Source organism: Cupressus sempervirens, chromosome 7 (genome assembly GCF_028749045.1).
Source record: "Cupressus sempervirens isolate cs-2001-9-10 chromosome 7, ASM2874904v1, whole genome shotgun sequence".
NCBI classification, from domain to species: Eukaryota; Viridiplantae; Streptophyta; class Pinopsida; order Cupressales; family Cupressaceae; genus Cupressus; species Cupressus sempervirens.
Window position 1 is genome coordinate 924,221,802 of NC_143124.1, and position 24,566 is coordinate 924,246,367.

The window sequence follows — 24,566 nt, forward strand, 5'->3', positions numbered from 1 at the left end:
GAGGGTTTGTTCCTCTTCACCTCTATAAAAGTTGTAAAAAGTAATTTGTTGAATAAATTGCATAGATCCTTTAAAATGTTTGATTGTAAACGAGATCCAAATTCCTTTCAATCTGAGCCATAAGCATAGATGTTTGAGCAATATGTGATAAATGTAAAAGATCTTTATATAATTGTATTAACCAATTCTTATATAGCAATTAGTACCTTATATGGAAACAACTTAAAAGTTGTGTTTTCCTTTGAGTTGATCCAATGGTGGAGTTCTTGCATTCTAAGAAATCACAAGTTCAAACTAGGGGTAGGGTGTGTGTGCCTTGTTTGTAGCACAACTAAGTACCTCCTGCAAGTAATATGAGATAGCTCCATATTGTTGTCACATGTAGACTCAAAAACACATAACTAGTATTTGGGTTGTAAAACAACCTTTCCTTTCCTATTAAATAGGAGATATTTTCTACAACAAGTCAAATTGTGATATTGCTATCAAGATTCAATGGTGTAGTTTTTGAGTCAATCTTGAGTAGTGGTTCACAAGAATCCATCTCTCATCAGACTAAATGGAACACTTAGCACTCATGCATCTGGGTGATGCTCACAAAGATTAATTAGTAAGCCTTCCTAGGAAGTCACTCATCCTAGCACAACTCCAACTCAAACATGTTTAACCATCAAGTATCCTCCAAGGTTAATCCCTCTTAGATTACAACCCCATTTGCAAAACCTTCAACAAGTGTTGTGCTTTATGAACAATTCATTACAAAATTTTCACAATTGATTCTCGATAACTATACTACAAATTGATTGGTTGTGGAAAATATCCCCTACTTTAAATTATTTATTTTTGTTAAAAATATCTAATATTGTTTTGACCCTTACAACACCACAACCCAAGGGTTGTCTAGAATAATTATTTACAAGGTCAAAAAATACCACTAATAGTAGAATACTAGCACAACTTCTAATCCATGCCAGGCACGAAACACTTAGCACTCATTGCATCTAAGTAATAATCACAAAGGTGAAGCACTAGGACTTCCTCGGAGATCACTAGGACTACCCAGGAGATCACACATTCCAATGTTACTCAACCTTAAATATGTTTAACTATGGAGTTTCCTCCATGGTTAGGCCCACTTTACTTGAGTTTTCTTGAGCTAGAGTAAAACTAGGATGGATGACCTCTAGGAAGTCTTGATGCTTCACCTCTGTGAGCATCGCCTAAATGCAATAAGTCCTAAGTGTTCCATTCATTCTCTCTGACACCGTTTGGTGGTTTGTTTGCCCTCTGCCTCCTATTTGTATTCCCAGTCTCTTAGACCTATTTTTGGTCTCCTATTGGACATTAATATAGTATCTTATCTCATGAGAGATGGAATCTTGCGAACCATTACTCATAAAACAAGGATTAATGAGTTTGCCTCAAAAACTACACAATAGAATCCTAATACATTTATCACAATTTATCTTATTGTGCAAAAAATCTACTTATCAATTAATGAGCTTAAGAGGCATTCTAATGGATGGTTCATTAGGTACATCACTTACTAAAGGTTTTGCAAATGGGGTTGCAAGAAAATTTGGGTGAACCATGGAGGATGTTTTGTAGTTAAGCACGCTTGAGAGGGAGTAGTACTAGGATGGGTTACCTCTTGGGAAGTCCCGGTGCTTCACTTTTGAGATTATTCCTTAGATGCAATGAGTGTTATGTGTTCTATTCATTCTTATGAGAGATGGGTTCTTGTGAACCACTACTTGTGAAACATTGGTCAATGAGTTTGACTCAAATACTACATAGTTTAGTCCTAATAGCAATATCACAATTTGACATGTGGAAAATATCTCCTACTTATCAATTGATGATCTTAAGGAGCTTTCTATTGAATGGAAAATAAGGCACAACATTTGTTTAAGGTTCTGCAAATGGGGTTGCAAGCAAAGTAGACTTAACCATGAAGGAAACTCCACAACTAAGAGCTCTTGAACTAGAGTAATACTAGGATGGGTGACCTCCCAAGAAGTTTTGATGCTTTTCCCCTTTGAGCATCACCTAGATGCAATAAGTGTAGTGTTCCATTCATTCTCACAAGAGATAAGCTCTTGTGAACCACTACTCAATGAGTTTGACTCACAAACTTCATAGTTGAATCCTAATAACAATATGACTATTTGACTTGCTATAGAAAATATCTCCTACTTATCAGTTGATGAAATCAAGGGGCTTTCTAATGAATGGTTCATAAGGGATAACACTTGTTGAAGTTTTTGCAAATGGTGTTACAAGAAAAGTGGGCTAACCATGTAGCCATGTTCACTAAAGCTAGAGTAGTATTGGAATGAGTGATCTTCTAAGAAGTCAGTGCTTCACCTCTATGAGAATAACCTTGATGCAATAAGTGTTTAAGTGTTACATTCATTCTCATGAAAGATGGGTACTAGTAGACCACTATTCATGAAACATGGACAACAATATCACAACTTTCCTTTCATTTTAAATATTTATTGTAGATCCAATTTATGTAATATTCTCTATTTGACACACAAATGTGCATGACTTTGCAATTTATTCAAAAAAACACAATAGAAGAATCGATGTACATTACAATATGCCATTTGATATACTTTTGGGAACTCTTCACAATTAGTATGTTATGCATGTCCAAAGTTGAAGGAGACATTGATGATTACAAGAAAATTGTTTACTACATCTACCATATTTCTTTTGAAATGATCACTTGGTTTTGCAACAAGTTGACTATCATTACACTATCTTCGAGTAAAGCATAGACTGTTGAGTAGTCAACACAAGTTGAGGAGTCTTTCAAACAGTTGAGACTTTATTGAATTCCATCATGTACACAAAAAAAAACTCACTACTCTTTGGCATGATTGCAATTATCTATAATTTTCTCAAACCAATGGATCACTAGCATGCCAAGCATTTGAAATCTATACGTAGCCCCTAGATAACTAATTTCAAACCATAAACCTACTTGTGACTTCTATGCAGTTCTTCAAGGATAGCATGCAAAATCTTACAATACCTAAATACTGATGCAAACAATTGCAATTAATGTTGTGAGTTTGAGATATTTAATTTATATAATTTGCTTAAGTATTATATTGTTTTATTTGCATTGTTTGTTTGGAAAACTTGTATTGTCCATTAAAAATGCTTCCATTATTCATTTTCTTAATTTTGTTTTTGTTTGTTTCTATAAGTATAATAAACATTTCATGCTTCATATATTAATTTCTAGTAGTTTCATATTATTCTGTTTTAAAATTTAGATGTGTTTATAAAGTTTTTTCTAAATAGCTTTCCTTTCATGATTATAATATGAAAGTTACTCCACCTCCTGTCACTATAGTTTATACCTCTAAACATAATTAGAAGAGGTCAAGTTCTTCAGATACAAATATTTGAAGTTGTGCCACAAGAAATAACTTTGGTATGATTCTAAATTTAGCATAACCAAAACTAAGGATTTACAAATTTAAAAAGTTCATCTGGTAATAAAAAAACCAGGAAACATCTAGATTTAATACAACCTGCTCAAAGGCAAGATGTAGTTTAGATGAGGTAGTAGATATCAATGTCAAATCCATCATTAGAGAAGCAAGATCATCATAAATTGACTTAACATGGAAACATTCTTTGAATGCCCTCAAGATGATTGTGGAAGAACCATTATCATTAGGAACAGCACTAAAGAAAACACCAAGGTTATTCTGATTCAGCAAATACCATCAAGATGGTGAGGACCCTAAATAACAAAAGTTCATGTTCAAATTGCACCTTTCAACAATCTGACACGGACAAAGAATGAAAACAGTAAGATAAATAGATCTTTACACAACTATTTTGTTTATCTGCATTTCAAGTATTTAACCCTTACAACCAGCCTCCACAAGGAAATTTAACCTAAACATTAACAAATTCCAACAACATCCCTGTTTACACTCAGTCCAAACATAAGCGTTAGCAAAGCTAAAGCTAAACTGTTACAGGTTAATGTATATTACACATAACTAAACACTTTATTTGCACTATTTTTACAGATAATGATAAACATGTACTTTTCGCTGTTGCTAGTCCTTTGAAGCTGGAGAGTTGAATCATGTAGTGATTGAGAAACTCGCTAATGAACATAGTTCAGTTTCAACTAGAGCTTGTTCCTCGCATTGCGGCTAGACATGAACACCAAATTACTTTGAAAATAATCTAACAAGTATGCAATCTTTGAGAGAATCAAGCACAGAATGTGCTAGCGAATCACATGTTCCCCTTCCATTCCTAGCATTCCTTAGTGTCAAGCCTATCATAATTCAAATAATACAAACATAAATGAAACCATTGTTAATTATAATTGGCTCTAGACCTGAATACATCAACTATTTAAATAGAAGAAAGAATAAGCCTAGAGTTTGAGAAGATAAGTGAACAGACAGACATTTTTATTACATAGACCAAAAATGGACTTCTTGTGTATTCTACTATTTGCTAATTTACTATTAGGTTGATAAAAACGCAATGGTAGACTGTTAACTACCTGTGGAAATGATAGCTTTGGTCTGATAGCTATGGACGATAATTATCAATAGAATGATCTATTATTATAGGCATGTATATATAATAATCTACATTGTGTATATTGATATATATACAAACATATTAAATTCTTAACCATATATCATTATATTGATCATATTGTAAAACCAATCATCATCCATAATGATCTTATTATCATTTATATTGTTCCAAGTATAATCTGAGTTTTCGATCTGCATTTTGATCGATATTGATAAACATTATCGTTGCCATTTATAAGCATCGATATCTAATCAATAAATAGAAAAATAGCATTGATCATGAATCTGATTAAGACTTGTTATACTACCAAAAGCTATTGAGAATGAGATAATATATTTTTTATTTGAAAGGGTGCATCTACTAATCACTGATAATGAAGAGATATAATTATCAGGATAGGTGCATGTCTCAGAGAGACATGTCTATACACTGATATGTCTTGCCAAAACATATAAATATCTCAATGCATATCGAATCATAACAAGTACCAAAATCCATGAGTGCAAGTCATTAGCATTCGAACTACATATTCAAAATTTGTTTCACAGTCTGAAGTAACTGAAGCATTAACATATCAAGAATATTTATGTAGGAAATATAATTGCATCTCCATTTTGTTATGGATTATAAGGTACAGATAACTCCCCGTTAATCTCAATATTCACACATAACTCTTTAAAAATGTCTAAAGTGTATTCTCTTCCATTATCTGTTCTTAATGTTTTGATTTTCTTCCTAGACATGTTTCTATAAGGGTTTTGAAATCCTTGAACCTCTTAAGGATTTCTTCAAACTCTTTACATTTAAGAAAGTGTATCTAGGTATTCCTAGAGAAATCATCTACAAAAATTATATTGTATAAGAATATTCCCATGGGGGGTTATAGACATGGGCCCACATTGATCAAAATGAATTAGTTTAAGTACATTTTTGGTTTTACTAACACTATTTTGAAAAGTTCACTTCGTATTCTTTCCTAGAGCACAACCTTCACATGCTCCTTCATGTGTTTGATTTAGTTTGGGCAAGCTAGTCACCATTTTCTTTATTGAAGATAGGGCACAAAAGTGAAGATGCCTTAGTCTTATGTGCCAAATCTCATTTGAGTTAGAAGTCTCATGAATTAGGGCATGATTTGAATTAGTGCAAAGTTTGCAAAGAAATCCATGTCTTATTCCTATAGTATGTGCTTTTTGTATAGTGGAATTCTTTGGCCATGCCAAAACTTTGTCATCTATAAAGGTTATTCTACTCTATCTTCAAGTGAAAAAATGGAGACTAGATTTCTTTTTATTCCTAGCACAAATAATACTCGTGTGAGTTGAAGAGATATGCCTAGTTTCAAATTTATGGTGCAAGTTCCAATCCCTTTTACTGTGTAGTTAGAATCATCCCCAATAGTTACTTCCTCATCATTATTTTCTGCCATAGTGTCCAGATGTTCTCTGAATCCTATAATATGGCGTGAGGATCCACTATCAATCACCCAAATTTTGAGTTTATTGAAACTCGACAAGGCTGAATAGAAGACAAGTTTCTCTAAACCATTTTCTATGTTTGCTTTTCCAACTTCAGCAAAGGAGGCTTGTTGATTTGTACTATCAGGACACTTTATGGCATAATGTCCATACTTATCACATCTGAGACTTTATATTTGAGATATGTCCTTCCTCTTCTTGGAAGAGCCTTTTCCATAAGGTATTTTTCTTCCTTTTGAAATTCTTCTTCTCTCCTTTCTTATGAGTGTTAGTGTTTAATACATAAATATCTTCGTTGATGGTATTTTGGTTGATCCATCTAGTGATTAGTCTGAATTCTTCTTGTAAGCAATCTATTTTTTACCAATCAAATTTAGGGAATTTTGACTGTGCACTTATTCCTTGAATAAATGATTCCCATGATGTCAGGAGTCCACCTAGAGTCATCAATGTTAACTCATTATTGTTAATCAGAGGACCAATTGTCGAAAGTTAATCTCTTAATTCAGTGATCCTCATAAAGTATGTTGTGACAGTTTCTCCCTTATTCATCTTCACAGGATGGAATTGTCTTTTCAATATGAGAGCTTTGCTGCTGTTGTTTATTTCATATGTATTTTCAAGTGATTTGAACATGTGGTATTTAGTATCATATTTTGATATAATTGGTACTATATGGTCCCTAACTACATCCACAATTATTTTCATAGCCTTTCCATTGTTCTCGCTCCATTGACTTTTCTCAAGATCATTCTCTAGTTCAAATGTGTTTATGTTCACAAATGAGTCTTTTTTATTTTCTCAATATTAGCATAACTCTGAACTTACAAGATACAAAGTTAGATTTTCCTTCAAGAATGGAATGTGATTATTCTTGTAAGAGCACATTTATATTCTAGGTAGTTTGCACTCTCAAATCTAATCGGATCTTCCTTAGCGAGGCTTTGATACCATGTCCCCATTCACCCCTAGATAATAAAACCCCTAAAAAAGAATTCACCGACATCAAGCCTGATATAAGTCATCTAAGAATCTTTGGGTATCTTGTCTACATTCATGTACCTAAAGAGATTGGTATGGAAGGATTTCTCACTATCTTGTGGGACTAGGGTTTTCCAATAATGATGTTGATCCAAACCTTTATTTTAAGGTAATTAATGGTGATATTAATACTTATTTTATATGTTTATGACATGTTGATCACTAGAGAAGATTGCCTAATCTCTCAATATATTTGGGATCTAGCTTCATAATTTGACATGAGGGACTTGGACATTTTACATTACTTTCATGGATTAGAAGTTTGACAACAGTCAGATAGCATCACTCTTAATCAAGGGAAGTATACTATTGACATTTTGAAGAGGTTTTGAATGTTGGAATGTAGACCCATGTCTACACCCATCAAAACTAATTTGCACAAATTGAAGGAAGCAACAACACACTCAAAATTTGCAAATCCCACTATCTAAAAATATAAAGGGTCCATCTCTATTACCCCTGACTTACTATACATAGAAAGTATGGAAAATGGAGTCCAAATGGCATCGAACGAAGGCCAAATCCATAAATTGTTGAATGTTGGAGATGAATCAATCCTCAGAAGACCCTCTAACCATCCTCATTAGCCTACAAGGATCCAATATTAGGCTAATCCCTAAAATTCTGATGTTGGCAACCAATGGGGCCATTATAGTCCTTCCTTCCCGAGATTGCTTGCCCTCAAGCAATCCAGCAATAACAGTGAACTCCAACCTCCACCTGGATCCCAAATGAAGTAGTACGTGACACCCCTGTTAACATTGAACCAACTGCATGCCACTAACATGATCAGGACCAACAACATAATCTGCAATAGCACTCTAAACTTGTGCTAATGATGCAGGAGTTAGAATAACACTAGAAGAATCCCTCACAAGAAATATCTTCATCCTGGTTCTCACCCATATAATATAAACCAGATTGGAATTGAGATCAACAATCCCTTGAAGAGACATAGCTACAAGAGAACCATATTCACTCATCCCCAATGTATCAACCATAAGTATAGCCACGTCAAAATTTGTGGACACAAGAATGTTACTAACTACCACTACACAAAACTGAATCTTTACAGATGGTGAAACTGAGCCCAACTCCACTCAAGTGAGTGATCAAAATTAACCTCAAACAATGGATTTTCATAAGACAATGTTGTACCCATGTCAAATGTAGGGCTATTCATAAAGTGAACATCGACACTTTGTTGATCGACAATATAACATGACTCTATCACTACACTGCTCACCTCATCAACAATAACAAGTGTACTACCATTAGAGCACACATTTACAACCACTTGCATACTGCTAAACTCCTCATTGGATGGCTCAACTAACATAGAAGTGGTTGCTGATCTGACAGTATCATTGCATGCTCCTACTCCCACTATCGCTGCATTGCCATCAAATACATGATCCAGGGAACTCATGCCAACAATTGCATCATCTGACTTAACCTGACATAAATCCTCATCACATTCCACCTCAATTGTGCCCAACTCATGCAGTGTCTCATAAGAAATGTCCTGCAAATCTGAAGCCGCAACTGTATCATCACCTTCTGCTCTCAGAAAAAGTGATATCATTCTCTACTCAAATCTCAGCTTTGAAATCAGTTGGGTCATCTGTTTGTGATTTTGATTCATCTCATTCACTAGCATATCCAATTGTTTCACAATACCCTGTATCTCATAATCTCACAATACCAAACCCTCTATCACCATCCATAACACTAAAAACCAAGTCCTCCACCTGTGGGTTAAAAGAAAAGTGATGAGCACTGCTCATAGTGTAATGCCGATAAAAACTCCCAATCTCTGTTAAGGGCTCATCGTCATCAAATTGGAAATTAGAAGATGGCTCCAATCTCTGACTCTAAACTATTGGTCAGGAAAGATCTTGGGCAACCCTCTCAACAAGCTCAACCAAAAAATCCCTATTAGGAAGCATTGCAGCCAAGGTCTCTACAATCTTTCTCACCAATCATTGAATAGCACAAGAGCCTCGAATGAGAGCACCCTCAGATATACTGTATGAAACCTCTCGCAAATCCGAGCTCTCAAGAAAATACTTCATGAATGACTCAGTATAGTAGAAATTATATGTGGAAGCATCAATCCGCTCCCCCACAATCCACAACTGATCTCTCTGAAAATGTGACAATGCCAACTATTCGATGCTACCAGTTGTATGAAAAGAAGAAATAGATTCACTTCCAGTAGAAGGAAGAAAATCACCATAAGGGTCCATCTCCACTGATGCTCTCGCCTCCTCTGTACATACTACACTAATATCTTTGATGAATGTGTTCACCACATCATCAATTCCCTCATCCTCAACTGTAGAAGCAAACTCACCACCAACCACAATATGTAACTGAACAGGGTCTTGGGCTAGTGTCGACTGTACCCATTCTAACTCCATGGTAACCTCACTCAACTGTGATTGACACCTGAAGAGCCAATTGAGTATACTGAAGAGAGCTCACCGTCACCTCAAGCTCTCGAGTGAGCTCAGCCACCTCCTCCTCTTTCCCTAAAAATGCCTCATAGTAGGTGATACCCCACTCCAGAAGATGATCTCTATCATCAACTGACTGAGAGTAACTATGCTTCAAGATCCTAACACTCTGTCGAAGCACATGAGCCTCTGCTAGGGAAAGAGTACTATCACCATGCTCATCTAACACTGGGGCACCCCAACTAGATGTAGCTAGCATATGTTGAATAGCATCATAACGATCAAGAGATGAATCAATGTCACTATCACTCACCTTCAGCTGATAAGTCACATGAGGCCTTTGTAACCCCTGACTCCTATGCAAGCTCTATGTCTCACTAACTGTACTCTGATAAGGAACTAAATTAGAATTTTCCACCACAAGATCACTCATACATGTGCTATAGTCCTTGCACAAAATTGCATCCAAGATACAACTACTATGTACCTCAAACAACTCTTCTAAAGAAATAAAAGCCCTTGCAATCTCAATCTCCCCACATGTCTCAGCTTCCACCTCAATAGTAAGATCCTATAAACATTGATCCCCTAACTCATCCAAAATCTCATAAGAGTCATCACCCAATATCTGACAAGGGGTATCATACCCAATGAAAATCATAGCATCATCCAAAAAATCAATAGAGGTGTCCATACTATTTGCATCCCCATCACCTAATAAGGTCTCAACTGTCGTCACCTAACTCTACACACATGGCTCTATGCCAGGCTATGAATCAATAATGCTAGAGCATGAACCCACATCTACTAACTCCCTTGTAACACCCAAATCATCGGCATCACAGTAGGGTGACTCCATACATGCATCGGTCCTACCTGAAGAAGCAACTGACTCTTGCACTGGAGCTACACTAATGACAACTCCCATACAAATCTCCAATAATAATTCCCTCCTCAAGGGAGCCCAAAGTATCAATAGTAACAACTGTATCAATTGTCTTTGCACTAACTGCAACATCTCTAGGGGCCTCAACGTGCTGATGCTTAGTGCCGCTATCCACCAAGGGTATTGACACATTTGCTAATCTGTGAACTAGGTCCATCATCAACATGACAGATAGGACTAGCAGGTGTCAGGTAAAACCATCATAAACATGACAGATAGGACTAGCAGGTGTCAGGTAAAACTCAAGTTTCCTTCCCTGCAATCTCGATTTCGGCCTTCTACAAGCAGAAACCGTCTACCTCGTTGTCCTCTCAACTGTCTTTGGATCTAACAAGCTCTCCATTTTTTGATTTAAGTATTGAACAAAGGACAAATTCTGCTTAACCGGATTAGGGAATAAATCTCATTCATCGTACATTGCCATAACATTATCTGGTAGTGAGTTTGGTGCCGCAAGTGGTGCTACCACTTCCTCTACATTAAAAATGAGCATCAAAGGCCTGTCAATGTTCCATGTGGGGGCCCTAGCAGCTTGGGGTGATCCTACAACACTACCACTCCCCCTGTGATGACTCGAGGTTGCCCTGTGAGGCGGAGCTAACTGCTACATAGAAGCTGTAAGTTGCTGAAGTGTAGTGGCTATATTGTTCTACCCATCTCTAATAGCCCTCAAAGTTTCCCTCATTTCCCATCCTTGTTCATTCTCATTACGAACCATTTGAGTGTCTTGTACGTGTTTCACTTCCTCTTTCCTGTACTTGCTACTGAAAAATGCTCCATTTCATAAGCATTATTGGTTTTTGGCTTTTATTACTTTTGTGATGATAGCAAAAATCACAATACCACTATCTCCCAAAACTACGATTTTGCACTATTGCATTCACAAACAGGCTTCTACTAGCATAAACATGCCTTACAAATTCACTCCACAATCTCCACCTCTCAACTTAAACTATTTTTGATAAATCCTTATAAAAATTTGCCTCTGTTATAAATCCACAGGCTGGCAGGAAGACCAGCTCTGATTCCACTATGATAGTCCCCGTTGTTTTGAGCAAAGAGTTCAAATTAGAACTAGTGATATTTTGTCAAACAATTGGTTTTTAATCCAAGTATTATGCTATAATGCCACTAAAATATTTTGATTTCCAATAATGCAGCGAGAATGGCAGAGGATTTCATACAAATTAAAATGAAACACTTACAATGACAATGCTTAAAACAATAACATCAAATTCAACTCCATGAATGGTCTACTATTTTGGATGCTAAATAAAGAAAGTTAAACTCATTCATATGGCCTTAGCAATGATTTGAAACATTTAATGACAGTCTTTCAAACCGCAAACAAGAACTGATGAAACCTTGAACCATGCAAATGCATATAAGTCAATCTGATCTGTCGCAATTCTCCAAACGTATGGCTTCTATCAACACTAGCTTGTCCCAAGGTGGTAACTCAACTGGTGTTGTATTGTGTTTAGTCAAGCTTGAAGACCACAAATGTGGACCGTCTACACTCCAGTTATAGCTAACACAAATTTGAAGATGACTGATAGTGGCGTTAAGTCCTCTCCTGACTGTAGTCAATGTACCCCTTGTTCCATCATCCAACTAATAACTGCTTCAACCTAGGCTCTCCCGCTATCCAGAACCTACCATCTACGGGTATTTGAACATATTTTTTTCTCACGCTACACTCCTATGATCAGACCAGTAATCCGACTGCGACTGTTAGGTGCGGGTAGAACACACGGCTGGGCAGCAACGTGATTGGTCTAAATGAACCATCAACCCTCTAACATGTGATTACTCTTAAGCTCTACCTTTCTTCTTCTTCAAATGATTTGGCGATTGTTGTAGGTGTCTACTATTGCACTGCAATCCCTCATTCAACTCTGAATATAATAACCATCTAATCATACGTTATCACCAACTAGTATAACCAAAGAAATACATACTACCTTCCTTTATTAACGTAGACTTCTGATATAATGTAATAATCTGTAACTCCTTACTTGCAGCTGTTGAAATCTCCAAGAGGGCCAGGGCTACATCCAACTTCTCAAACTTTCTTAAGGGTTTTCGTCCCTAAGAAGACATAGTCACATTCAAGCAACGGATTAGGCTTTGAATAATAACATATATTCGTGGTATCAATCCCAATGTAGCTCCACACTTTTATAATCTCGATATGAGGGAAGACACAAATAACTAGGCAATGTGGGATTAAAAGCAAATTTTCTCTTTTAGTCACTTAACTTTATAACATTAAAATATTTAAATAAATCACTTAAGTCACTTGAACTTTAAAATCTCTTGAAATACTTGTCTGATTGACATGCCGTCTGAAATAAGAATCTCTCCTCATAATTCCCCATGTGACCAAATACACTTTCTAAAAATAGAAAGGGTCCATCTCTATTACCCTTGACTTACTAGACATAGTAAGTATGGTAAATGGAGTCCAAATGACATCAAACGAAGGCCAAATCCATAAATCACTGAATGTTGGAAATGAATCAATCCTCAGAAGACCCTCTAACCATCCTCATTAGCCTATGAGGATTCAATATTAGGCTAATCCCTAAAATTTTGATGCTGGCAACCAATGCACAGAATGATGAGCTTTGGTTAGCCATGGAATAGACTAGGGTGGCAAAAATGATCCAAGAAGTACGCAAATGAATGAATGACATTTTGCGGGAGCTCTTGATCTTTGTCACAATTGTCTACTCTAAAGAGTCGGTGCCTCCTTCATTTTTTAGTGCAAGGGCATCCGGATTCCCATTCATCCTTTGACTATCCTTGACTGCAAGAAGGAAGGCGATGCGAAGGACTAAACCATCACATGTCGTTGAGAAGATGGCATCACTGTTGTTGGACATTGTACCATGTCTCAAATGATTTCAGCAGAGTTGTGGGTGATGTTCGGACCACAGTTATCTGGGTAGACATTGTCGTTTGCAATTCCTTCAAAGATCTATTCTTCATAATTTGTCAAGGATCATCTTTATTAGCGGTTTCATTTGAGTGTGTAATTCCTCCATTTTTTTGAGCAAAATATATGTGCATTCGATTTTAAGTAGAGTTGGTCGACAGTTATAAATGTTGACTTGGCAAATGTTATTGGGGACTCTTGCCTTGATCATGTCATTTGAAAGAGAATCTAAGGAAAAACCATCGCAATATTTCTTAAAATTTGGTTGGAGTCATTCTTGAACATCATCGCTATGCTTTACTCCTTGCTTGAGTTCAAAGACAGTGATTGATTTTTAAGGAATCTTTCTCTTGGTGAGTCTATTCTTTTGGTGAAACTGTCATCTTCCTTTCATCGGTTCTTTAATCTCTTATTTTATACGTGTTGTGTGGGAAATATGACTCAAGGATACAAACCCTAAGTTAATCAGATAACCCACCTACATATGCAAGTGTGTGAAAGGGGTAAATAAGGAAGAGAAACCTTTCAATCCCAATTCTAGGCGAATAGGTCTAGAGAGATTAGTGCTAACTAAATGAATAAGGAGCACTAATGCAAATTAGATCTAGTTAGAATAGGGGAAAGATGTCTAAAATCCTTAAGGATCCCCAATATATGTGTATATGCTAGATATAGATGTGTTGAATTGACAAAGAGTGAAAGGGAACTCACCTTTGAAATCTATTTTGTACTCGTTGTAGTGATCAAAACGGAAGGAAATCTTTCAGATCCTAGCTTGAAATTGAGTGACAGACGAAACCCAGAAACCTTTTAACAATTAGTTAGGGTCGAACTAGTGCACTAGGTGTGTAGTGCAACCCTGATTGATTGTATCCAATGTTGATTTTGTCTATTTTCACAATTTTGAAGAAAGCCGATAAGGGTACTCTGATCAGCATCTTGTTTGTTGATTTGCATACGCAATCTACAATAAAAAAGGTTTTTTGTTATTGATGGGGGGTTTTCCTTGGTCAAACCCTAGTTTAAGAATTAACCTTGAATTGAAATAATTGAAATAGCATGAATGTAAAGTAAATGTACGAATTCGCCTTACAAAGTTGAATCGAATGCAATGCGTTTGACTTTACCAACATATTTAGACCAAGAAGATGAAGATAGATGGATGTAGACAATATGCCAAAGGATCTTGAATAGATTGAAGAAGATCTTGAAGATCTTAAATAGATTGAAGAAGATTGAAGAAGATCTTGAAGATGAACTCCTTCAATTGCTTAAATGCTTGAATGGTTAATCTTCAATGGAGGAATGCTTGAATGGATGCTTGAAAGCTTGAAACTTGAATGCTTGAGAGCTTGAACGTTAGGATGCTTGATCGCTTTATGATTGGATTATTATGAAAAATGGAGCAAATGGAGGGGTTTATATAGAGGTCAGAATTAACTAACTCCTGTAGGCCCTCTCATAGAAGTTAACTCTCGATTATCCGAAACACAAGACTTAAAGAGAAAGGGCCAAAATAGGGCCTCATCAAGGGTGCAATGAGCCCTTGATTAGACCATCAGGGATGCAATGCACCCCTGATGCATGCCCTTGATTGTCAAGTGCACAAACCCTGGGGACAATTTGGGGACCCCAAAATAAGTCTCAAAACCCAAAGTCGAGCTCAAATTTTGAGGAAACCCTATTTCGGTGCCAGGAGTAGATTCCAAGTGGAAAGGTGGATGGAAAGGAATGACCTAGGGGAAATAGATCCTACCTGGAGCTTATCACCATGAAAATAAGAGCTTTAAAGAGAATCTATTAGGTTTTACCCCAATTCAACCTAGGAGAAAGGATGGAAAAGGGAAAAAGAGATGAAAGAGTGGGAAAATGATGATGTCTCATTAAATAGATGCTAAACCTTCATTAAATTGGAGTGCTTCCAATTTAAGACAGTACATTTAGCCCCCACTTTAGCAAGAGGTTGGACTCAATCCAAACTCTTGGTAAAGTAGAGCACGAGGCATAAGATACTCTTATTAAGATCTAGGAAAGAAAGAATCAAGCCCCCAAGGAAAGAAAGAATCAAGCCCCCAAGGGTTTAAGACTTTGTAACTGCCAAATTATAATGAGAGAGATCATTGATTGAAAAGAAAAGGGGTTATTGTCTCACCCAGTAGCATGTCCATCCTACTGTGAATCACTGAAAGAGCTGTTGAAAAAGATGGCATTGAAATAGTGTAATGGGGTGGTAACCGCTAGTCAACCCATCGGAGGACCCACCCATAGGTCAACATTCTTGAGTTATCCGTACATGGGACTTTAGAAAATTGTTATGTGTAGCCCATAAATGAGATTTAGCATATGTGTATATAAAGGAAAGAGAGACTCGATGTCAAGGATATTCACTTTCTAGATTGAATGTGTGCATCTCATTAGGATTGTGCATAATCCATAAAGAGATTCATGATAATGTGCATTGAAAGAGAATGATGAAGTAGTAATGTGATACTTAGAAAGCATACTAAGCAACTAAGGCTAACATACCCTAAACTAGATTCATAATCCATATTCACTACCCCATGATTGGAATGCAAGGATGAGTAGAGTGTATGCCCTCACGTTGAAGTCATTGCCAACACTTTAATGGGAGCAATGGATTTAACAGAGTATATGTAAAATGATTGAAATATGTTTCCACTATGAGATGCCCCCAATAGCGGACAAATCAAGGGAAATGAAAACATAACATGCAAGAGCATAGAAGGGATCTACTAACTCTAGGGTCAGTATGATCATCTGATAATAAGTATTAAACCATGTATGACATGTCATCATCTCCCAAAGGGAGTAAAACTAAAACATAATGGAAGAAATACACGTAGGAGTTACAAAGAAGAGTCTATTTGGACCACTAGCACAAACACCAAAAAGAATTGGTGCTACCCTGTTGCAAATCCAAGAAGACAGCACAAGGATACAAGTACGAACAATAGCACATGTACAACATAACAGAGAACAACAAATAGAAGTAGTAAAATAAAAGAATGTCACAACGCTGTGATTTCTTTATCACCGTACATCGACAAAGCAACAAGGGTCGTTTAAAGAAATCTGAATGTACAATTATGATAAAAGGGAAGCACATAACAACAAGAAAACACACAAAAAGCTACTATGCTAGAGCACTCACTTCAAGCATGATTCCCTCCTCTCCTATCTTGGTTAGCAGTAATAAGAGAAGGTCGATAACTTGCAAGAGGAGCTATGTCCAACACAATAGTAACAATAGCTAAATCCAAAGGACTCTTAGGAGAGTCACTATGCTGAGGTGTAGATGTAAGTGTAAACTAGTAGAAAGCATGTTAGGTAAATCAACATCAATATCAATAATCTCACACACACCATCTAAAATATCTTCCTCATCTAAGTTAATAGTTATAGAATACAAAATAAGAATATGCATATTATTAACCTCTTCAATAGATGTGGACTGTTGAGAAGCATTCATACGAGCTTTAGCACAAGCTTGATGGTTCTTTTGATGTTCCCAATCATGTCGGTTACGCTTAGTTTTATTAGAAATTTTTTGAGAAGACGAAGGAGGATGAACAACCATAGGTTCCTTTCCTTTTGATGGCACAAGAGGTGGAACAATAGAAGGCTGAGATGTAGAAGAAGGAACGGGTCAAGAGATGAAAGAGGTGGCTGACCAATAGAAATAGACGAATCTAAAGAGATGGGTGTTGAAATTGTAGGAAAAAGACTACGAAGCTTACTTAACTCGGCAATCTTTTGACATTTATATTCTTGATATGAAAGGAACATATCATCTGGACAAGTAGGGGGAGTAGTAGGAAGAGAAGGCCAAAAGAAGTAAAGAGTAGCACAATGTCGAGGTCTAGAAGGATGATAAAGACTATAATTGATCTTCTTAATCTCACCATCATAAGGGAATTTAATGTATTGATGAATAGGAGAAGCTATAGCTTGCATGTAAGTCAACCAAGGTAAGCCAAGCGTCACTTGAAACCGATCGGAAGTAGGAATGACAACAAAGGTACTATTCAACACTTTACCATAGAGCTCAACTAGGAAAAGAGATGGAACCTTGCGGAGGGTACAAGAAACCATTACAAGTCTAAATCCAAGTATCAGTTGAGTCATAAAAGTTACGTTGTTTCCCTTTATTATAAAGATGTTCTTCAGTGATGATGTTAACCATAGAAGTAGGATAAAAAAGACACCCATAAGAAGGATATTTAGCAATCAGAATAGCAATATAGAGAGGGCCATCCGGAGCCTTAAACTTATCAGCATCAATGAATGAAATAGTAAGGGCTCTACTGAGCTTACATTTTGGTTTAGGTTGATCATCAAATGTAGAAGGAATGTCTTCCTTAGGCACAGGTGGAGGTTGAACTACACATTCCATGGCATTAACAATATTATCATTTTCTTCTTGTAAAGTATTATTAGAAACGTTCACTTCAATAGGAACAAAAGAAGAAAGATGTTGAACAATAGTGTTTGTAGTGTGTTGAGGTAAAGGATTAGTGTAGATTTGAAGATCTAAATTAGGAGGTGCCACAGATTTATTCCCATTATCTTGACCTGCAACAGATAAATCATTAGCATCAATGAAATCTTGAATCTTATGTTTCAGAATAACAGGCTTCAATATCATGTCTAGACTGGCGATGAAATTGACAAAAAGCTTGAGGATTAAAGCGTGGACTTGATGTAGTAGAAGGAAAAAGTGGTTTAACAAGAGGAAGCATAATCATATTTGCACTAACCAACCTAGTCATAATGGAATACAGAGATTTAGAGAGAGAAGTAAACTTACAGTTCATCCGAGAAACAGAAGAAGAAGTAGTGGCACTCCGAGAGGCAACAACACTTGATCATCTACTGTATTCGTGGTTTTTTTGATCTTGACATAGTTGTTAGGTTTGTAGAATTTGTTAAGGTTAGGTGTGGCATCACTCTTACTAGTAGGTACATGAGCCATTAGAGAAGTGCTCTCAAATTGACTCACTTGTAATTGATAATGATGAAGTGCTACACAAAGTTGTGAAAAAGAGGTAAACTCAGTAAGCAGAATCTTATCTCTAATATATTTTTGTAAATTTGCAATAAACATATGTTGTATATCAATAGTAGGCATATGATAAGAAATCTAATCATACAAATGCTTAAATCTACCATTAAAATCAGTCACTTTCTCCTTAGGACCTTATTTACAATGCATCAAATTAGTCATAGAAACAAAAGGACCAATATTATTGTGAAATTGTTTTATAAATGCATTAGCATGTTTATGAAATAAATCAATAGAATAAAGTGGCAAAGAGCAATACCATTGCAAAGCTTTGTCACGAAACGTGCTAGCACACAACTTAGCTAAAATCCTATCGTCATGAGCATAATCACTATATAGAACTTGGAAAGTCTTGAGGTGTGTCACAGGATCACCTTTACCATTCTAAGTATCAAGGCAAGGTATATCAGCTTTAAAGGAGAAGCAGTATGGATAATATCAAAAGACAAAGGACTAGCCATTTCACATGAAGGAATATTGAACTTAGTTTAAGTGCAAGAAGCAAGTTGTTGCAAAGATGACATTGTCTAAGCAAAACTAAGGATAGTAGAATCATTAGAAGAGACAGATGGAATAGGCACATTCAACACACTAGGAAAAGTTTATGAATTGGCTGGAAAGGAAAAGACTACAAGGAGAACACTGGGAATCACAGTAGAAGGGTTTGGATAAGTGAAGGTTGTGAAGTTGGCAATGAAATGGGTAGAACACTCACAAGCAAGGAAGCAATAGGAAGACCACTAAGAGGATTAGATACCTGAACAAAAGTAGTCATAATAGGAGGGACATAAATGGAAATGCTAGAGATAGGCATCAAGGAAGGCAAAATAGGCTCAAGAGTAGAAACAAGAGGAGCCAATCCTGCTTCAAAAGAAATTTGATTCAAAAGTTTAACATGAGTATGGAAAAGATGAGTAAGACCATACAAAAGATTAACATCATTATGGATCACTTTTTTAAGAGAATCAAAAGGAACAATAGTTTCAGTGTTGTGATTTTCTTGTAAAAAAAAATTATGCATTTTATCAATCTCAATACCAAACCTATCAACTTGTTCATGGGAACTCTTAAAGCCTCATCCTCATCGTGAGATGAGTGAGAAGAGTAATGCTCCATAGAAGGATTAGGGTCAAGAGAAACCATAGGGCCACCAAGCTTTCAAAGAAGAGGAGAAGAAGAATCTAGATAAAAAAGAGCCATGAGTCTACGACTTCTCCTAACGGGAATGCTATAAGGAACACTAAAAGTAGTAAAGCTCATATACCAAACAAGGCAAGGAGACAATAAGAGATCTAACCTCATGATATGAACTATTTTTGATGTTTTGGTTGCTTTAGTAGGATAAACCTATGAGATCACAGAGAAGTTAATATAATTACATTGATTTATATATATATATAAAATTAAGTTTGATATTATATTAATTGCATTGATGAATAGACATGTCCCTTCTCTTCTCAATTTATTCCTCATAAAAATTCAAAGAGATCAATGAATTTGGAAAACATATACCACAAATTATGGCAGTGCTTAGTACATTTGCAGCAATACTCCAAACCTAACATGGTATCACAGCCTAGTTGCAAATGTAAATTGAATCAAGGTTTGATTAGAGAGTTGTTCGTGATTGAATGACTATTCGTGCATTCCTTTGGTGAATGACGATCTGTAATAGTTCCATTTATGAGTCAAGGTGATTGGAGCACATAGTGATCCACATTCTAGTGATTTGGCATCCATCTCATCAACACATCAATTTAAGTGACATGCATATCAGAATTGTAGATACCAAATTAAACCGGCTCACAAACTTTTTGCAGCCCACCTCCTGATCGTGATCCAACAAGCCCATTAAATCAAAGACTTGGATAACACCCTGATCATCATATTGAGCATTGCATAAATTGTTGCACCCTTTAGATGACAAGAGGTTTGGTAAACCATGCATTGACCCCAGCCAACACAGGCCTCCCATTCATGCCAAGTTGATTTGACATTGGCGAGAAGATTGTCATCATAGCATGTAGACATAGTTAGATCCAATCATCATGGACTTGACATGAAAAATTTGTGCAGCTTCATTCATCATTGAGTTGTCAATTTAGCTCATCTCATTTAAGCATCCACATGCGGTTCCTCTACAGTAGCATTCACAGAGTTGGGGCTTCTACGGTTTTCAATTATCTCATTGACATCATTTTGAGATTTGATTTGGCATTCTACATTTACTCAGAATATGAATGCCATTGGTGTATGAGCCAAACCTCTCACCATTCTCGAACAATCCACATCAAATTGACCCACCATATTGGTCTCACCTATGAGCTTGGTCCAAGGTTGTCGATCACATATAGACCTTTGCAAGAAAGATCGGGAGTTATCAACCCTTGAGAGTGTCATCAGATACAAAGGACAAGTCGAAGGGCACCCCACGTGATTATCATCAAACAATGGGTGAAAGAACAAAAAGAAGACATGTAAAGTTGTATGGGAAGAAGGAATTGAATATTAAGATATATGTGGAAGATTTGGACGTCAAAATGACATATTAGTACCCTAACCCCTTCAATGTTAAATAAAGAATCATAGTCTACAAGTGGTGTCCTACACAAATTAGGTTGGGCTGATCAAACTCATTCTTCAATCTTGCACCTCCTCCGCAACGTTCGACCCATGTTTTACTAGACAATCTTATGAGAAGGGAAAAATTATTGTAAGAATAGATTACCACCATGCGAAAAAGCCCACAACAAAGAGAGTTAAGAAAGGCATCGAACATTAAGAGAATATTATTAAAGGTATGTATAATGTGTCTTAATATTTCTTTCTCCTTTCTATAAACAAGCATTAGATGGGATATTATAATTATATAATATATATGACTATATATATGATATCCTTAGAATATAATGTATATAAGTGATCATTTCACTTTGATATTGTATTTATTAAAGATATTTGATGTTTTATAGATATCAATATTATCTCTTACTATCTCATATGGTAAAGTTGATTGTGTGTGTGTGTGTACATATATACACATACATACATACATACATATATAATGAAATCCTAAGAAATAATGAATGATATGATATCCTCCATAATATCAAGTGGAATTCAAGATAAGGGGAAAGATAAGTTCTTGTTACTTCTTGTGAACTAACTTCATTTACTTCTGTAGTTAAATTTTTCTATATGAGTTATTTGCCTCGATCTTTTCTAAGAATTTCATTGTAGGAAAAGAAACTGATTTTAGACCCAAAGGGAGATTGAGATTCAAAGGGAGGCTAACATTTCAGGCAACCTTGAAAGAGAGGGAGTGTATAGAGGATATGATTCAGTCAACCTTCGATGATCTTAGTCATATTGATTCAAAGGGAGTAAACCGTATTGAGATGGATTCTCTAGTAATCAATAAATTGTAGCAGTCAAGAGGACTACAATTCATGAATATATCTTATGACTATGTAATGGGCCTACCCCCTGTGTAAATCATGAGGAAGTGACGACTTCCAAATGATCACCACTTGAAGATGCAGAAGTTGTTGAATGGTGATGATCTTACAATAACTTAATTTTCTATTATGATGGATATCTTACAATGTCTATGCAGATCATGATAGATTATACTTTGCTTTGTAGATGTTTATATGGTAAGCATTATGAGAATGCGTGTGTACATACCTTATAAACATTTTTGAGTACATCGAGAATGTTATTGATATTCTGGAAGGCCATTACTCAGAGCACTTGTTGAATATCATAAGTCTTGATATTTTGGAAGGCCATTACTCACAAAGTACTTGGTGAATATCATGCATCCTGATGTTCTGGAAGGTCATTTATTCACAGTATTTGGTGAATGTCTTGCACGCATTTTGGAAGGTCATTACTCAAAGAGTATTTTGTGAATATCATTGATATTCTAGGGGGCCAATACTCATGATATCATATGTGATACCAAATTTTTTTGAATACTTGGTGGATATTGAATGTCGATATTCTGGGAGACCAAGACTCGCGATATCAACTGTGATATCAAAATGTTGAACATCTTCTGATCAAAGATATTCGTATAGTACATTTAATTAATATAATGTCATGTGTTTATCCTCCCTAGCTAATTGGGAGTTTTGATTTTTTGTTAGCTTTAGTATGATGAACTTGTGAGATCATAGAGATGTTAATATAATTACAATGATATATATATAATTAAGTTTGATATTATATTAGTTATATTGATGAATAAACATTTCCCATGACATGTCTCTTCTCAATTTATTCCTCATACAAATTTAAAGAGATCGATGCATTTGGAAAACATATACCACAAATTATGGGAATGCTTAGTAGATTTGCAACGATCTCCAAATCTAACAACTATAAAGCATGTAAAAATACAAGATAATGTTGAATGAAAGATCTAACACCAAATCAAAAGTGGAAATGTTGATAGTTGGGTTCATGAATAAATGTGGTGTGGGAAATATGACTCAAGGATACAAACCCTAAGTTCATTACATAACCCACCTACATATGCAAGTGTGTGATATAGGAAGGGGTAAATAAGGAAGAGATATGGTGCAGTAGCACCCATAAAAAAAAGTCACAATAAGAGGCTCCATAAGTATAGAAGACATTTAATTACTCATTATGATCTTTCAAATGTATTTTGAATCCATTTGAGTCAATGTATAAGGTTAAATAAAGTCATTTGTAATAGATTGTCCAAGTTGTCTAGTATGGTCAAATTATGTAAATAAACCAATAGAAGGGTAAAATGTCATAAAATGTCATATTTGATATTTTATTAGGTGTTTTATAAGTTTTATAGTTCATTTGTAGGAAAATACAAAAGTTGTCAAATATGTAAGTGAATATTGTTATAAAATGTGACAATATGAAAAAGATGACGTAAGAGAGAAGGTGAAAGGTCATAGGAGGTATCCAATAGGTTAGAGGAATTTAAAGGACATTAAAATACCATTTAATGGTTGTGATTTACAGATTTGAATGGTTGGAAAACCTTTTGAGGAGAATAGAATAAAAGGAGGTTTTGTTTAGCAAGTTTTATGTTAGTTTTTTGTGTAATTTTCCAAAAAACCGACTGTTGTTTCTATTGGTACAAATTCATATGAAAAGATACAGATCTGAACTTATATTTTCGGAAATTTATTCGAGTTATATTTCTTTTGGTTTTGGTTTGGTTAAATTTCATTGTGATTTGAAGAAGTTATGAGCATTTGAGTGCAGACTGGTCTGAACCTGATTTTTAATGTAAGTAGTTTTGGAAGAAGAGTAATAGCTTTTATTATAGTCACCATTTTGAGCTATAACTTTGGAAAAACGTGTTTAACTGCTATATATACTCTCTCATAAAAGGAAGTGGTTTTATCTCTTCATTTGTGAAAGTTATTAATGGTACTTCAGAGAGTTTATATTCTATCCTAGATGATTAAGTTGGTAAAAGGTCCTTAATTGATGTGTAAGAACACATTGTTGAAGCCTCTTGAGTAGTAATCCCAAAAGAGGCATGCATCATTTTTGGTATCAAAGCTTAGAAAAAGGTATGGGCAAAGGTGAGTTTGTTAGTTTGTGTAAGTTGTGACAGATTGAAAAGAGAACCTATGGGTTTCATATTGCGATTTTCAGAAAAAGAAGGAAGAGGCAAATAAAAGAGAAGAGGAAGCTAGAATGAAAAAGAGTTAGAAGAGAAAATAAGATTCTTAATAAGGAAACTTAAAAAAGGGGAAGGAAGTTTAGAAAGACTAAAAGAGGAATTGAAAAAAAATATGGACAAGGAAATTAGTGATTTGAAGCAGTCATTCATTGTGGATACGAAGGTATGTGAAGATGGAATAGAGAACCCAATTACCAATGAAGAGAAGACTTGTCCATTGGAAGGACAAAGTGAACAAATTGGTGCTGATATAAAATTTTTGAAGCAAATAGTTCTTGATGAACCTTATGATGAAAAGGTTATTGAAGATAGGAAAGAGATGAAAGTGCTAGTTTTCAATGA

General features: G+C 35.6%; 1 protein-coding gene across 1 annotated transcript in view; it reads right to left on the bottom strand.

The window, feature by feature from the left end:
• Window positions 1-4,104: 4,104 nt before the first annotated feature.
• The window catches only part of LOC149550569 (uncharacterized), a 42,458-nt gene continuing 21,996 nt past the window's right edge, over window positions 4,105-24,566 (bottom strand). Inside the window, exon 5 of the mRNA XM_089795120.1 lies at window positions 4,105-4,318. Coding sequence (XP_089651246.1) covers window positions 4,297-4,318 — 22 coding nt within the window. The 3' untranslated portion in view covers window positions 4,105-4,296. The remainder of the gene's footprint in view (window positions 4,319-24,566) is intronic.